This window comes from Narcine bancroftii, chromosome 5, assembly GCF_036971445.1.
Source record: "Narcine bancroftii isolate sNarBan1 chromosome 5, sNarBan1.hap1, whole genome shotgun sequence".
NCBI lineage: Eukaryota > Metazoa > Chordata > Chondrichthyes > Torpediniformes > Narcinidae > Narcine > Narcine bancroftii.
This window is the reverse complement of record NC_091473.1, coordinates 102107900-102126364: the sequence shown is the minus strand read 5'-3', so window position 1 is coordinate 102126364 and position 18465 is coordinate 102107900. Positions and strand designations below refer to the sequence as shown.

The following is an 18465-nucleotide window of genomic DNA, read 5'->3' as shown; positions in this document are numbered from 1 at the left end:
AGAATTACCATCACATCTAAAGGTAAAGAACAGCATAGCAGAAAGGGCTGAATTGTCACTTGATTTCATACTGTATGCATTGGGAGGACCTGAGTTGGAAAAAAAGTCATGTAGGTTCAGTATAAAAATAGCATGGAGTTCCTCCAAACTACTACCACTCCATTTTGGGAAGCTTGGCTTTAATCAGAATCAGAATTTTATTGTCGTAAACGAGTCATGACATTTGATGTTTTGCAGAACAGAAGCAGTGATGAGAAACCACTTGGCTAATATCTCTGTAGTTTTAGGATGGCAATAGAAACAGCAATCCATGATGTCATATGCCGCTCTGCCCTGATATGCTTTCAGATAGGAACTGGAAATCTAAAAATGAATGTAGTCACCAGTCACTTTTGTGAAATGACTCTAGCCTGCAGGTAAAATATTCCTCAGGACGCCGCAGAATAGAAGTGACCGTACATGTATGGCCCCAATGATGCTGGGTCACCCTGTTTACACTTATAGTTTAAGAGTACAAGATTGGTTTATTGGTGTTCTTAACTATTTTGCAACTGATGGGGATACTGCTATTGGGCAATCTTGAAAATAAAAAGAATGAAGTCTTTCTTCAGGACTGAAAAAGCTGTCGACCAGATTACCTTCATGTACATTCCTGTCCTTTCCTGAGACATCGATAAGGCTGTCCCTTCGCTAAGTAAAATCATTGATGTATTTTGCCCCATAATGATCCTTCAAACTCTTGAGTGCTGCTCCAAGGAAAAATAGAACTACTAGATGATAATTCTGGTCCCAGGAAAGACCTGTTTCAGTTCATATCATTAAAAAAAAAGCCAAAGATATCATCAGCTTGTGAGAGATGGGAAAACATCTAAAATTATGAACATGAAGGAAACTAAAATTCATACATCAGTTAATGGCTGTAACCAGTACAAACAGGATGAGCTTGGGGATTAGGATGCAGGAAAGCAGAGTCAGCATGATTAACATAAGAATCTTCTAGTCTTTGTGACAAGAGCCACCATAAGACTAAGATAAGGAGTGGTAAGGAACAATAGAATGTAGGAAGTTGAGGTAGTCTGGATCAGATAAGGGTCTCCTAGCCCTGGACAGAAGTACCAAGTTCTTTCTTTGGCTTGGCTTCGCGGACGAAGATTTATGGAGGGGGTAAATGTCCACGTCAGCTGCAGGCTTGTTTGTGGCTGACAAGTCCGATGCGGGACAGGCAGACACGGTTGCAGGGGAAAATTGGTTGGTTGGGGTTGGGTGTTGGGTTTTTCCTCCTTTGCCTTTTGTCAGTGAGGTGGGCTCTGCGGTCTTCTTCAAAGGAGGTTGCTGCCCGCCAAACTGTGAGGCGCCAAGATGCACGGTTTGAGGCGATATCAGCCCACTGGTGGTGGTCAATGTGGCAGGCACCAAGAGATTTCTTTAGGCAGTCCTTGTACCTCTTCTTTGGTTCACGGTGGCCAGTGGAGAGCTCGCCATATAACAAGTCCTACATATCTAATTAGCCAACCTTACACAGATTTATACATATTAAATTAGCCAACCCTAAACAGGATGAGCCAACTCTGCATACCAAGAGACTGTAGCCCCGAGAATCAGGAAGGTGTGAATAAGGACAATAACATGAAGGGACACCGACAAGATACCCCCTGGTCCTCCAAGTATACTGAAACTGCACGTAGGCAGGAAGGATTGCCTAATGCCAAACCTCTCCAGCAGGAGGCAGAAGAATGTAAGGGGGAGGGTATTCCTATACTGAAATCAACTGTATAAAAATTGGGTGAGCCCCAGTGTGTGTGTGTATTCCCAGGGTAAGGGGAAGCACCCAACTTTGCATTGTTGTTGTAATAAATGTTCTTTGTTCTCAATTTTTGTCTCGAGCAATTTCTTTAAAGGTACTTCTGTTTCTAACAAACTCACAATTGTGGAAAAGAACTTCATCCTGTGCAAGGTATGGTGGACAAGGGAGTTCCTCAAAAACTGGCAATTCCTTGAAAAGGAGCATGATACACAATCCATTTGAGTGGCAATGTGTTAAAATAGTTGATGAGATTGTTATTGGTATAGGAAGTGTTATGATTCTCTATATTCTGGGGCACCTTCATGCATTTTTAAATTACTCTATCTCATCATGGTAGTTTCATTGGATCTCTACAGAAAAAGATGTACTGGCAGCTAGAACAGAAAATCCATCTGTAATTTGTGCCATGAACAGGGCAACAATATCAAGTGAAGGTGCCAAAACAAGATTTTAAAACTGGTCCTAAAACAAGATTAAAAGAGAAAAAAATAACTCTTGATGGTAGAGAAGAAGCAAAAGCTAGAGTTTGACTTCACAATAAGATTCAAATTCTGCTTCTCAATTGATGCCCAACAGCAGTAGATACCTCATGTGTTTAGAGTTAGGGAAGAAGAAAGTCCGAATAACTCCAGTGCATTGGCCTGAGTTATAGGTCCACCTGCCGTTTATTGCAGATGCCTCCCACGCCTGTGTGGGTACAAAGAATGACTAGCTTTGGTGGCAATGATGAAGGGAGGGGAAGAACAGTTGATGTCTTGAGATGGAGGGCGGGAGAGGATATGAGTTGCTTGGTGCCTGGCCCAATGTTGGCATGGCTGTAGAGTGCCTGTATCCGGGGAAGGTGCAGGGAAGCCGAGATCAATTGCTAGGTTTTGTTGCGTAAGAAAAATGGGACCGAGATAATTTGGGGCTTAATGGGTAATGGGGCTTGATGTCCAGGGCTTTCTCCAAGAATTTTGGGTGATGGTTGATTACTGTGTCAGGTAGGCTGGCAATGGTGAGGGGATATAAACCTTGTGGAAGAGGAGAAAGCATATGAAGGGTCAGGGTGGGAAGTTCCCTCAAGGATGAAAGGTTAAATAAGTGTTTTATATCATGGAGTCCCATCTGTGGTGATAAAAACACAACATTTTCCTACTTCTGAGATAATCCCAAAAAGTTTCAATCAATGCAATATTATGTGATTGAATTCCGAGGCACTGGACATCAGTCCATCATAGGTTTTCATTTTAATACTTCCCATATTTTGAGCACATGTTACTGACGGTTGCCTTGCAGGAAAATTATTATTGGCATTCCAGAGACCATGAATGTTCTCACTTACCTCACTTGGATTCTAGCCAATCTCAAAGATGACTGAAATTGTGCAATAAAAATTTAGAAAATGAACCATATGCAGTGATGTTCAAGGGTTTGGCTCTTTAACTAAGATGATTTGGTTCTTGGTCAACTATAAAAACATTTTCTTTGTATTTTTATTGCCAAGATTTGCAACATAATTAATATTTTCCTAAAGGAACTGAAACAAGAACTAAAACTGACATTTACCACGGCTAAATACTCAGCAACCAAGGTTAGGTGGTAGAAAAACTATATTGCAAACATACGTTTATCCCCATAGTGTCTCTCAATATTCATTTTTTTTTGTAATTCTTTATTTATCACACTAAAAACCATATCAACCAATATAGTCACAGTGACATCTCTTTTTTCCCCATCCCTCCCTTCCCACCCCCCTCCAAAAACATATAAAATACAATAAAACAATATCTTTAAACAAAAGGAATACAAACAAAAAAGATGTATCATCTACTTATACACTTAAATCTGATCGTGTTTATCTTCTTATCATTTTAGGTGGTGGTGATCCGAGGCCTGCTCTTTCTGTTATGTTCCATATATGGTTCCCAGGTTCTTTCAAACATTATAACTTTGTCTTTTAAACTATATGTGATTTTTTTTTTCCCCAATGGGATACACTTAAACTTGGTTATATATTCCATTAATGTTTATAGCCATATAGTCCAACGTGGCCATCTTATATATTTATTTTCACTTCTTTTCTGCCCCTTCACCACCTCCATCCCCTTTTTTTCCATTACTGTTTTTTAAGTTTTCCTTTTTAATCTCAATATATGACAATGCACTTAAGATATGAAATACCACAACAATCCCCACAAGGAATAACCCTTTAACCCCAAATAAGCTCCCCTCCTTGAATTGCCCCTTGTCCCTTGACGGCAACCACAACTCCCTTTTCCATTCGGTTTGTGAACTTACTCGCAAGCGTCAACCGATTTCGCAAAGGCCATTATTCTCCCCCCCCAGAGAACACTATTTTCCTATACATATAACAAAGGTCTCTCTCTTTTTTTTCCCCTTCTTCCCCTTTTCTTCTCCATCTTTAAATCTTTATATATTTACATTATCTTTACTTTATATTTTTGTATATTTTTGTATATTTTCTTGCTGGTCTTCCTTCTTGTCACTCTTCCTTCTCTCCTCCTGTCCTGCAAATGTTCAGCAAATTCTTGGGCTTTCTTTGGGTCTGAAAACTGTCTATTCCGTTCCCCAGAAACAATTACTTTGAGTACTGCTGGATGTCTTAATATAAAGTTATAACCTTTCTTCCATAAGATTGCTTTCACTGTGTTGAATTCCTTCCTCTTCTTTAAAAGTTCGAAGCTTATGTCTGGGTAAAAAAAAAATTCCCTTATATTCCAACGGCTTATTGTCTTCTCTAACCTTCATTTTTGCCTGCTCCAGTATGTTCTCTCTTGTCGTTTATCTTAGAAGTTTTACCAATATCGATCTTGGTTTTTGGTGGTGGCGGTTTCGGTACTAGTGCTCTATGCGCCCTTTCAATTTCTATTTCTTCATGTGAATCTGTCATTCCCAACACCTCGGGATCCATCCTTTTGTAAATTCTTTCATATCTGATCCTTCTTTGCCTTCTTTCAGGCCCACTTTTTTTATGTTGTTTCGCCTACTGTAGTTTTCCAATACGTCAATTTTTTGTGACAATAAATCTTGTCTCTTTAATTTTTTTTCGCTCTCTTCCAACTTCTCTCTTAAATCATTTATCTCCATTTCTACAGCAGCTTCTCGTTCCTCCACATTTTCTACTCTTTTCCCTATTTCAGTCATGACCAATTCTAAGCTTTGGATTCTGTCTTCAGCTCTTTTCATTTTTCTTTTGATTGAACTAAATTCTAATGATAGCCATTCTTTTAATGACCTCATTTGTTCTTCAAAAAGGCTTAATCTAAATTTTGTCCTTCTATTTTACCTTCTTCTTTCCTTTGAAATTCTTGGTCTTCTTCCTCCTCTTCTTCTGTGTTTGTATCTATGTCTGTGTCATCTTCTTCTCTTCTCTGTACCTGTGTATCTTCATCCTTCTCTGGTGAGCTGCTTCTGAATCCTTGCTGGGCCTCCAGCTGCTGTGTCTCCTGCTGTTGGGCCTCCTGCTGCAGGTCGACCTGTTGTTGGGCCTCCCACTGCAGGTTGACCCCCTGCTGCAGGCCGAACCACTGCTGGGCCTCCTACCACAGGTCGTCCCCCTGCCGGTCGCCCCGTTGCCGCTCATCCTCTTCCCGCCCTTCATTCTCTTTCTCACCACTCTTCTTTTCTTCTTTCTTGTTTGCTTCCCTCAGCCAAATGCACCGATACTGGGCTTCTCTCAGCTGGCCGCTCCTCAGTTGAGTCCTCCTCCCGCCGGCATTAACCTTTTCTTTTACTTGCGCACTGCGCATGCGCAACTCTTCGTGCATGCGCAGTTGCACACCGCTTCTTGGCTCTGAGAGCCATTTTTGAAGTTAGCTGGTTGGAAGGACATCGCTCCTCTGGGGACTCACCAACATCGGAGATCGGCCACTCCTCTCCACGGTGGCTCTCTGCTCCGACGTGCAGGTAAGGCCTTCTTCTTTCTTCTCCAGTGATTTTCCTTCTTCCCTTTTCTCTGTAATTCTTACTTTTTTTCTCTTTTGGGTGCCATCTTCTGTCTCTTCTCTGTAACTTTATCTTTCTCTTCCTGTATTTTATGTTTATTGAGCTCTATTTTTTTAAACTTTTTTCCTTTTCTCTGGAGTGGGCTAGTTCCACTTGACCAGCCACTACTCCATCACGTGACTTGTACTCAATATTAAGGACATGCCTTGTCCGCAATCCCATTTTCTGTGCCCATTCGGATTTTTAAAAGGAAGCTTACAAGGCTAGAAACTGGATCGATTCGGAAATGTAATTTGACTCAGATACTTTCTAGTGAAAACCACTCAAATTCCCACTATTTTGCACAAGACATTTTTCTTCTTCTACAAGCACCATTGATTATTCCAATTGACCTTTGAATAATGAAGTTTAAAGACTACATTACACACAAATCAACTGATTTTTTTTTTCAGAACTGCTGCACACACAGGGGTGCATTCACTGATTCCTTGATTATTATTGATTCAAACAAAGTCACACGAGCTGCTTCGTTCAGAAGCAGATGCTGCAAGTTGCAGAACTGGTCTGCAGACAAAACATCTCCCATCATGGAACATGCACAGGGTCAAAAAATTTAATGAGAACTAAAGGAAAGAAAAAGCTTCTTAGACAGTGTTAACTCTGCCATTTCGCTACCTCAAAGAGTATTTTATGCTTGAGTAATAGCTTCCTCTCATTATGCCGTTCTTTTGCTCATGGAAAAAGTCCCATCAAAGAGCACCGCTGGCCTACCTGATCTACCAGAAGAGTGTTTGAGGATATTGCAGAGTGAATTCTAAAGAACCCATGTGTCAGGAACGAAAGACCCCTGCCGACAGGCCAATTCAACATAAATATTTCACCAGTCATTACATTTCGGAAATCTTTTGACAAAAGACAGCTCATTTCCTGCTTTCTCCCCGCCTTTCTCTTTTTCTTAAATAAAAGATTACGGTCTTGTTGGAAAACGATTACAACAAGTGCATTGACAGCATCAGGATTACAGGGAAACTGCCCGGTTCCTGTTAATGACAAAGAGCCGGAAACATGGAACAGGCGCGGCAAATTGTGAGTTTGACTTTTAAAGAAAATATTGTCAGCATGAGGTTAGCAATTAGAAGCAGAAGGGGAAGCTTGTGCTTGTGTCTTGGTTATTCCTTTGCCACAAAGAATAAGTAACATTAGCAGTCTTATGGATCACTCATGTTCAGGTAAAATATTGGCCATTGGTGTTGATTAAAATGTAATTTTCTTTTATTTAAACACACAATGACATTTTAGCTCCAAGTTTAACCACACAAAAGGTATTATATCAATTCATTTACCTAAATGCTGATAGGTATTTTTTCTGTTAAACTTTTCAAATGTCTGAACATTTCTATTGTACTTTCAACTTGGTTATGGACTAAAAAGTGACTTCCTTTGTCTCACTTTTAACATTGGCCCAGTGATGTCATGCCTATCAGACTGATTGCACTTTGGTCCAAAATTCATTCTAGTGCTATACCCTGGGCTGGCACTTCTTTCTTCCTGCATCCAACAGCCTCTTTGGCTGAGGAATGCTGCTCTGCAACAAGTTCAAGTTCATGCCACAGTAAGACACGCTTGAGCTGTTTGCCATGATAACTAACTTGCATGTGATCCGACTGAACCTCTGCTGAGCACAGTAACGTTGTTTTCACGTCCAATGAAAGGAATGCTCTTGTGTTCACTTAAAAGAACTATCAAATCAAAAACCGAGAACTGTGGCACCAGAAGCTACTTATTACTACCACAGGCTTTGTGTCTATATTTTCCCTGCAAGGAATTTTAAGTGTTTCTAAGTGCTAATTTTAAAAATGTTTAGCTCTTTAATTATTACTTCAAATATGCTGTTGTTATCTATTATCCAAAACATTTGAATATTGAGTACACATACTACTAAATGAATTTGTACTGTAACATTTACTTACAATTAAATACAATTTAAAACAAGAGAAATTAACATTTGTGCATATCTCATTGTCTACAATCAAGTTGTAGCATCTGCATCATCAGGCTCAGTTGACAAGATTGGAGTGTGAATAAGTTTAAAGCTACCTCAAGTTGCAATGGACTGACCTCGGGGATTTCTCAAAGTTTGCCCTTGTAATTAATATAAGCTAAACAACTCCTGACCTATATTAGGCAGGCACTGGAAGATTTTCAATGGAGTGACACAATGGAAAAGTTACTTTCAAATGTAAAGCTGTAACGTGGTGTATTGCACTCAGTGACAAATGAGGAGTACAAATAAACACGCACTTAATAGCTAACAATCAATGGCCGGTAGACACAATAGTCTTCAGGTGAATCTGAGATAAGGCAGAAAAACCAAGATTTTTATTGGGGTAGGTGAGGGTGGAGCCAAGGGAGGAGCCAGCCATCTGAACAATACACAGACAGTTCACTGCATTCACCCTTTCCTTCAGAATTGAGCATGTGGGCGAAAAACAGACCATTCATTCAAAAAAAAACTGAATCATTTTCAAATATCTGGTAATTCTGGTCGAGCGCCACCGAACTGGAGGACTTTGGGCTAACTGAACTCCATGGACCTCCTGTGGTACAGAGTCAGTGGGTCTCGAGGGCTCCGGCTCAGGTTATGGAGTAGAATGGAGCAGTGTCCTCCGGGACCCTGAGGGGGGTACTTGGTAGTTCCTGCCTCGCTTGAGGCACCAGATCCTCAATTCCAGTGGGTGCCAGGTCTCTGATCGAGACATTGTCTTCTCTGCCATCAGGGTATGCCACATAGGCATACATTGAGTTGGCGTGCAGCAGATGCACCCTCTTGATCAGGGAATCTGTCTTGCTCCTCTTCACTTGCTTTCTCAGCAGGACTGGCCCTGGTGCCATTAGACAAGCCAGAAGGGTGGTCCCAGGCATGGATTTCCTCTGGAACGTAAACATAAGCTCGTGAGGAGTTGCATAGTTCGCTCTGCAGAGGAGTGACCTTATGGAGTGGAAAGCCGTGGGTAGGACTTCTTGCCAGTCTGGAAGGTCCTTGGACCAGAGGACGAATTTCATGGCTTTCCATACAGTGGTATTCTCTTTTTCAACTTGTCCGTTCCCCAGGGTCCTGCTTGAGCCAATACCTCTTATGAGCAGATACTGGCATAGCTCTTTGTTCATAAATAATGAGCCCGTCACTATGGTTATAGGTAGGATACCCAAACAGGGTGAAAATAGAGTGCAAGGCCCTGATGACCATAGTGGTGGTCATGTTTAGGCAGGGGATGGCGAACGGAAAACATGAATACTTGTGAATGGCATTGAGAAAGTACACATTTCTGTTGGTGGAAGGAAGGGGATCCTTGAAATTGACACTGAGTTGTTTGAAGGGGTGGGATGCCTTTATTAGGTACACTTTGTCAGGATGGTAGAAATGCGGCTTGCATGCCACGCAGACCTGGCAGGACCTGTAATTTTCCTGATGTCCTCAATGGTGTAGGGCAGGTTGTGTGCCTTGATGAAATGAGCCATGTGGGTGATGTCTAGGTGGCAAAGCTAATTGTGTAGTGACAGCAATTGGCACAGCTTCCTCTTGACAGGGCAACTGGAGGTTCATTGAGAGAACCTGGCCTATTTGCTATGTCATAATTATAGGTGGAGCATTCGATCCTCCACCTAGCGATATTATCATTCTTTATTTTATCCCTTTTTGAATAATTAAACATAAATGCCACCGATTGCTGGTTGGTGAGCAGTGTAAATTTTATGCTGGTCAGGTAATGCCTCCAGTGCCTGATGTTCTCTACAATGGCTTGAGCCTCTTTCTCCACAGATGGGTTCCGAAGCACATGGCCTTGTAGGGTGTGGGAGAAAAAGGCAACTGGCCTGCCCGCCTGGTTAAAGGTAGAGCCCAGAACTACATCAGAGGCATCGCTTTCCACCTGGAAGGGTGCATTCTAATCCACCACATGCATGGTGGCCTTTGCGATGTAGCTCCAAACGTAATCAAAAGCCACCTGGGCTTCAGGCAACAATGGGAAAGAGGTGGTCTTTAAGTGGGGGGGGGGGGGTGGACCTTATCAGTCTAGTGAGGGACCCACTGGGCATAGTAGGAGAAGAAGCCCAGGCACCTTCTTAAAGCTATCATGGTCTTTGGGATCAGGAAGTCTAACAGGGGGATTAACAGTCAGGATTAGGGCCAATGACGCCATTCTCCACCACATAGCCCAGGATCGCCAGATGTTTAGTCCGGAACATGCACTTACTGGAGTTGTACGTGAGGTTCATGGCCTTGGCCGTGTGGAGAAACCTCTGGAGGTTGGCATCGTGGTCTTCCAGAGAGTGTCCACAAATGGTGATGTTGTTGAGATAAGGGAAGGTGGCCTTCAACCCGTTCTCGTCGACTATTTTGTCCATCTGTCTCTGGAAGACTGAGAACCCAGTCAAGAGGGATCCTCCGGAATTGATAGAGGTATCTGTCTGAATCAAATGCTGTGTAGGGACGGACCTTGGAACAGATCGGTAACTGATGGTATGCAGCTTTCAGGTCGATGGTCGAATAGACCCGATACTGCACAATTTTGTTTACCATATTTGAAATTCAAGGGAGGGGGTATGCATTCAGGAGTTTGAAATGATTAATTGTTTGGCTATAGTCAATCACTAGCCTGGACTTTTCTTCCCCTTTCACGACTACCACCTGGCGTCTCCATGGGCTGTTGCTAAGCTCAATTATGTTTTCTTTAAGCAGCTGCTGTGTCTCGGCTCTAATAAATTCTCAATCCCTGCGATGTATTGCCTGCACTTTGTGGCTATTGGCTAGCAATCGGGATTCAGGTTCGGATGCAGTGAGGGGATCAATATTTAGGATGAAGAGACCATATGCAGAACTCTGTTCTGCACTGTGATTGGATGAAGTGCGCCAGAGTACTCCAGGGTCACGCTTTTAAGATGACACAGTAAGTCCAGGCCCAGCAACACAAGAACACACGAATCCTTCAGTACATACAATCGGAACTTACAAAATTCCCGCACTCTTTACAGTTAGATGTTCTATACAATACCCCTGCGTCGTCACAGAGTGGGAGTGTGAAGCTGGGAAAATACGATAGTCCATTGGGTACACTTGTAAGTTGAACCACAGAGCCATTTCTGAGTTTATAAAGCTCTCAGTGGAGTCAGTGTCTACCAAGTTATCAGTCAAGTGTCCATTTACCCTCACCTCCATCGTCGAGTTATTTAATTGGTGAGGTATTGTCTGATCCAGGACAACTGATGCCAGTGCTCCAGAAACCCCATCGCTCCCTATGCTGATGTCGATTCTGTCCTCTTGGCCCACGGGCAGACAAGATGGTGTTGACCAGGAGGCGTGGCAAGATGGCCTCTCTCCATCTTGATCCGAAGGAGGACTAGGTGGCGACGACCTTGAAGCATGGCAAGATGGCCACCATTGCTTCCTGCGATGCTTTACGTCCAGTGGCGGGGCTCACCATGAGGAGCGTCAGGATGCTGGTGGCGAGTAGCACGGAGAGGCTGAGGCCGGCAGTTCGGGACTCGGTCATGGGTTGAGTGATGATTTGGGGGTTTCACATTTGGTTGCCCTCATTGGGTTCCCTTTAGCCCTGCAGATCTTCACCCAGTGCCCTAGCTTATTGCATCCTGAGCACACAGAGTCCTTTGTGGGGCATCGGGCACGGGGATGCTGTGCCTGTCCACAGAAGTAGCATCCCCAATCGCGCATGGCCACAGTGGTCAGAGCTGGGGCTGCGGGGGTTGCTGGCATCCCATTCATCTGGTCCTCTGAAAAGGTGCCACTTTCGCCCGTAAGGTCATCAACTCCTATTTGGGCCTGTTCAAGCACTTTCACCAGATCCAGGGTGCTGACCAAGTCCTTCTTCCCCAACTCTAGCAGTCGCTGCCTCACATACCTCAACCTCACTCCTGCCATGAGGGTGTCCCAGATTTGTTGCTCCTCTCTTTGGATGTGTCTACTTCGTAGTGGCATTTCCTAGTCAGGGCCCACAATTCAAGGACATAATCATCCAGCGACTCACCCAGACACTGTCGACATGGATAGAGTTGGTGTCTCACCAGCGCGTCGTTCTGAGGCTTCATATGGCCGACTCATTTTGTAGCACAGTCTCTGATGACAGCGAACCCTTGGGCCAACTTGAGAGAGAAGTGCAGATCTCCAGAGACTATCAGAGTTGAAGACATTTTGTGTGGCCGTCAGGTAGGACTGGAAACACTCCAGCCAGTAGGCAAATTCCTCCAGGGCCTCTGGGGATAGAGGGTCGACCTGGAGCATGCCTGGCTTCAACAGGGCTTCCATCCTGCTTCAAAGTTAAGCTATTAAAATTGTAACGCGACTGATTGCACTCAGAGAGTGCAGGAGTACAAACACGCTTTTAATCGCTTACAATCAGTGACTGGTAGACACAGTAGTTCTCAAGTGAATCTGAGGTAAGGCGGGAAAACCAGCATTTATATTGGGGTAGGTGAGGGTGGAACCAAAAGAGGAGCCAACCACCTGAACAATACATAGACAGTGAATTCCAATTCAGTGCAAAAGGAAGGTAAACATTTCATGGTAATTTGATTAATTTATTCCTGCCTTTCTAACAGACATTCTGAAGATTTTCAGTCAGCTTTGACAACAGAGAACACAGATTTTTAGGTGTCATCTAATCACCATCCACTATTGAAAGGGAGAAATATAAGATGATAAACTATTTATAAAAACATTCAAAAGTTTGTCCAAAAACTTAGCAAACTGCATTAAGACTAAAAATGGTCTTACCCTAGGAAAAAAAAAATCACTTTCATGATAGATACACAAATTATGATTCATTCCAGAATAGGAAGAAGAATGGAGTAATTTTTGTTCCCACATTTAAATAGCTTGTTCAATTATTATTTCTAACAAGTCCACGAAAGATGAGCAGATAGGCCTTCTACAGGATAAACTTGGCAGGAAGGTTGAATACTCCATCATTGCTCCAAAATTTGTGAGTGTTATTATTGATTACGAAAGCACGACCGAGAACAGATGAGCTAATACTGTAGTCTGCACCACTAATATTTTGGTGTCATAGGCTATGGAATATTTTGTTAGTATTCATAGCATTAGATAGTTTATCTTGAGAATTTTGGATGTGATCTGCAAAGTAAAACACGGAGTTAGAAATTCAATCATATAATCCTGCTTTTTCAGCATTATGCAATGAAAATTTTTTTTTTTTTCTGCAGTGAAACACATTAATGGCCATTTCTGGGTTTCTCCTCACTGTTGACTGGGCACTTCCTGGACTGAGTACCTATGTGCCTCAGAAAGAATTTCAATGTTAGGTTGCTTTGAAAAGCATTACCTCTCATGAAATTCTTTGAGCAATGGTTCTGCAAGTAACTATTGTCGGTCATTCTGGGAATCCAATGCTATAGTTAGACACCAATCTATAAGTCCCATACTTGCTAACTATTTCACTAGGAACCTGGTATATCACATGAACCTCCCCCAAACACGGTCAAAAGCACGTATCCCTGATCTATGGCAGACAGTCATCCCTGATCTTTGAAACCTCAAGTCTCCCATAAATCCTCCGTTTTAATTACTGAATAATATACTTCTACACCAGCAAAAGTGTCAACAGGGCCCTGCAATGATGTCAGTCTTGCTCATGTGTTGGGTCCTCTAGAATTTCTTGGCCTGAGCCTTCAGAAGCAATTTTTTGAAAATATATTGATTGTCAGTTAATCAAGCTTTCTTAGAATTGTAACCAAATTGTTCTTATTGACCTTATGGCTTCATGAACAATTACAGAAATCCTGGCAGAGATAACAGATTAAACCAGAAGTGATATTTATTTATTTATTTTTCAGGATCTGGGTATTGCTAGCAAGGCCAACATATATGGCTATCCATTCCTATTTACCTTTGACAGGTGTCGGTGGGCCATTACAGATCTGTAGAAGAGGCTATCCATTACATCGAGTTGCAGAATTTTGACCAGTGATAATTTCCAAACTAAGATGATGACTTGGAAAGGATCCTGCAGGTGGCGGTGTTCCGACATGAGTTGGGTTGTCATGTCACAGTGGTAGAAAACATTGGTGCTACAACATTTGGAGTATTGCACATTTCCGCTATGCACAGTACACAGTGCCTAGCTATAGGAAGGACGCAATTAAGCTTGAACAATATGTTCAACGTGGAAAAGCACTGATTCATCAGCTAAGTCTGTTGTAATTTCAGGAAATATTTATGGCCATATTTGACTTGATGCCAAAAGACATCATGAGGTCTGTTGAGAATTCCCAGAGCTACTCCAACATCTCGAGGGTGAGTACTGGTGATAAGACAAATAGTGCACAGAAATTGAGATAGAGGTGTTTGGCAGCATTGAATTTAATGTATGATCTGTATGCACTATTATGTCAGGTTACACAACTTCCCAAATTGACACCAGCGTGTGATATGCCGAGGATCCCAACTTGCATTCACACTTAGGGACTTCACTGATTGGCTCATTGAAGCATTGCAGAAAATTGACTTTTCAATAAACATCCACAATAGAACGTTCTTTTACCCGCCACCCCCTCCACCCCTAAATAAATAACAAAACTCATGGTCAAGATCATGGAAAGCAAAGATCATTTTCTATATCACTGGAGTCATCTTTTATCAGGGGTTGACACTGGTGACAAAATCTCCCACCAGCTTCAACATGCCAGTGGTCTCTGGTCAAATGAAGAAAAGAGTATTCAAAGGCAAAGAGTCGAAGCTCACAGTCAACTAAGTATTTTCTAACCCTGTCCTTCTGTATGATTCACTGTCATGGGGTGTTACAGTTGGCATCTCAACACTCTTAAAATGGTACCACCACAGTCTTTGCCAAATCCTCCAGTTCTTGGGAGATCAGTATCACCAGCCGCTCATGGAGAAACATCCAGTGCATTGATTGAGCTCAATCCTCCAGCGCATGGGCCACACCAGCAGACCTGGAGCAGACTTCTGTAAAAGGCAGTCTACCCTGAGCTCTGAGATTTCCAGGACAAAGGTAATCATTTGAGGACATTCTCAATTTATTCTTTAAGAGATGTAACAGTGATACTGATTCAAAGGAATCCTTAACTCATGGGTAGGCACGAGCATCTAGGAAAGCACTGAATGTCTTGAATTTCTGTGACTGAAGCAAACTGGTCAACAGCATCCCTCCTGCCCCCCACTCCATCCCCACTTAATAAAGCCACCCATCTGTCCTGTGTGAGAACTTTGGACTGCTCAGCCACTTCTGCCTTCTGAACCGAAAGAACCACTTATCCTCAATCCCAATGCAACACCCAGGAAGAAAAGGCAGTAGAGGCAGCCAGGTGTTGAAATGAAGTGATGTTGTGGGATCACCACCATAAAAGGACTGGTGTTCAAGGAAAGACGAGAATTACTCAGGCAATTCGTCCATGAAAGGAGAGATGGACAGGAGATAATTTGGAAATAAACTGATAGCAAAAATTGAAATTACTTTCAAATGGTAAGAATCTTCCTCCATGGTCAGTTTTTCATTTACCTTTCATGCACAGATGTGGATCAGAGTAAAATGATAGTGGCAATGGTAAACTGCATACAAATAAAATTAAAGTCATCACAAACAATTATCGGGATTGACTTTTTGGATGACCTAAATGCCAAAATACATCGAAAGCATCAAAAAGAATTGCAAACAATCAGTAATCTCTGTTAAACATGAAACGACAATAATGAAAGGAAAGGAAATCTATACAGCTATGTGAAACATGATAGGCTGCAGACGCTGTTATTGTAGTAAACACACTGAAATGCTGGAGGAACTCAGCTGGTCTTCTCGGCATCTATAGGACACAAAGATATATTACCGACGTTTTGGACCTGAGCCCTTTTTCAAGGAAGAAAAAATCAGAAAAGGCAGAAGCAGGATACATCAGAAAGTCTCAGTATTCAAACCATGGGGGAGGAATCCAGACCAACACCACTTTGTTGAGGACTTTGACTCTGTCGCCGCAATAGCGTGGATCTCCCAGTGGCTACCCTTTTCAATTCTCCAGCCCATCCTTTGCTGACATGTCTGTCTATAATGTCATAAACTGAGACTACCTGTAAATTGGAGGACAACACCTCATCTTCCTTCTGGTCACCCTCCAACCGGATGGCACTAATATTGATTTTCACTGGCTTTAATTAACCCCCTCCCCTATCCAACCCCTTGCTTCCCCCATTGTTTTTTCCATTCCCTGACTCCTTTACATACAGACTTGATAACACATTTTGTTGGTCTGGATTCCTCTCTCATTGTTTCAATTCTGAGACTTTCTGATATATCCTGCCTTTGCATTTTCTGATTTGTTTTTCCTCAAAGAAGAGCTCAGGCCCGAAACATCGGCAATTTATCTTTATCTCCTATAGATGCTGAAAAGACCAGCTGACTTCCTCCAGCATTCCACTGTTTTTACTATTCAGCTAGGGGTTAATAACACAAAATGCTGGAGGAACTCATTGGTCAGACACCATTTAGGGAAGGCAAAACATAGTCAATGTGTTGGGTTATAACATCACAGGAATGGCAAAACAAGAGCTTGTTTACTGAACGGTTTCAGGCCCATGAGCCCGTGTCGCTAAATTACACCCAATTGACCTACAACCCTGGGATGTTTTGAAGGGTGCAATGAAACTGGAGCGACCTGGAGGAAGCCCACGCAGGCAAGGGGAGAACATACAAACTCTTTACAGCACCAGCGTCGGATTTGAACCCTGATTGCTGGTGCCGCGCCAACCGCTTTGCTAACCATGCCGCCCAATGTTTGTGTGTAGGTGTCAGAACCTCCTGATAGCAGGTGCCATAGTAGAAATGATGCCATGTTAGATGGCAGAAGGGTGGTGATTTACATTTCTAGCCACAGCTGGCAATTTCCACCATGGTTTCCAGCAGCCGCAGGTCTCTTCACAACTGAATAACACAGTTGTGCTACCAATGGGCTTGCTCTCTCATCAATCAAGCAACCCAGTTCAATCTTGATATTGAATACCATTTCTGTGGATTCTGCAGCTTCCCTTGGAACATCAGATTTTACATGTGTGCTCCCGTTTGCTCCCATATCCCAAAGACAGGCTGGTCGATAGCTTAATTGGCTTATGCAAGTTACCCCAAGTGTAGGTGGGCAGTGGGAGAATCAGATGGAAGTTATCGGGCATGTCAGAGAGAATATGTAATGGGGAAATAGAAGGGTAAGGGAGCAGAGCAGCTGAATGACCTTTTTTGATATTGAAAAGAAATGTCAAAATATTACTATGAATATTTTATCAGTTTGCACTTGCTTCTCCCAATGCACCCGCGTGTCCAAATGATTTCACGAGAATGTCCTGAATCATTTTAAGAGGCCATTTTAAGATTTGAGCACCAGCTTTATACACTAATAACATAATTTGGTGAAGCTGAAAATGGTAAAAGAAAATTAAACTTGGGATTTTTTCAGTACAGAATTAAAATATTGAAAATCATTGAACATTCTTATTATATTTTCTTACATTATAATTGAATATGAAATGGAAGTAGGCCGTCTAGACTTGCCTGTAGGTCATCAGATGTCATTAGGGATAGATTTCAATTCAAAACACTTGGGAAAGAAAAAGTGCCAGTTTTGTCTAGCTGTGCAGCTTATTGCTTGGACCATGAATCTATTTTATTGATAGGCTGAATACTATAATGTTATTTGTGCCAAAATTTGATAATGATAGCAGTGAGAGGAAAGCAGCAGAGGGAAAAGAAATGCTGCAAGTTGGTCAATGTCTCCATCACCTCACAAGATATCAAACAGTGCAATTCTGCAGAACTTTGAGCTGGGGTTAATTAATAATGTAGAACCACCTAAATTACTGAACTGCTCTTTCCTGTATAAACATTTAAAGATGCATAAGGTATATAAAAAGTGGATGGCACATTTTATTTTTGATGCAGTGCTGTCTTGCTTTCTTTTCCTTTCCTTCAACTATTACTTACTATGATGACAAAGTCAATAAATCGATCTTCTTCCTGATGTGCCATACAACAAGCTAATCCGATATTGTGCTATCTGCAGTAAAAAAAATAATTAGAGAAGATGGATGGGAGAGACAGGAGTAATATACGTACATCTCTCATCTTCTCTGACACTAAACTATGCATAGTCAAATCTTAAAATTATATTAAATTCTTCAACAATGCTCATTTAACTAGAGTTCCTTATTGAGGTTTTTTTGATGCAATGTTACCAACTGAACTTATGGCTAATTAATATTGGATATGTTTCCAATAAAACTAGAAGGACGTGGCCAGAATTTTGTGATGTAGGTTTTATTGGAAACATAGTGCATAGTGATGGATATAACTGTACATATGGAGTTATGGTTAAATGTTCATGCTGTTGTGATGTTGAGACTGACATTACAAGATAGCCCAGACAGAGATCTTCTGCTGGTAACATGGGTCAGACAAACCAAAGGTAAGTTAACTAGCGCTGTTTTCACTTTTCTGTCGACCTCTTCCCCCTACAGCCTCCTCCCCTATTTGCCTCTCCTCTTCCCAGTTTAATCTCACTAAGGGGTGCAAAATATGTTGATTGATAATTTCTCCCCATGGGTGCCTGCTGAATCCCACCCCCCCTCCACTGTTTTCCCTTTGGCATTGGACTAGGAATAATAATAGATCCAAAGAGATCTC

General features: G+C 42.1%; 1 protein-coding gene across 49 annotated transcripts in view; it reads right to left on the bottom strand.

The window, feature by feature from the left end:
• Window positions 1–18465, bottom strand: part of nfia (nuclear factor I/A) — a 607739-nt gene that overhangs the window by 49191 nt on the left and 540083 nt on the right. For 4 of the 49 annotated variants that reach the window (XM_069938538.1, XM_069938544.1, XM_069938537.1 and 1 more), the window contains 2 exons: window positions 17767–17839; window positions 12047–12899 (listed from right to left, as the gene is read on the bottom strand). The exons of 33 other annotated variants lie outside the window; for them this stretch is intronic. In XM_069938538.1, coding sequence (XP_069794639.1) covers window positions 17780–17839 — 60 coding nt within the window. In that variant the 3' untranslated portion in view covers window positions 12047–12899; window positions 17767–17779. Of the gene's footprint in view, window positions 1–12042; window positions 12900–17766; window positions 17840–18465 lie in introns of those variants that run through there. 12 more of the 49 variants (XM_069938534.1, XM_069938542.1, XM_069938532.1 and 9 more) reach the window with 8 other exon arrangements.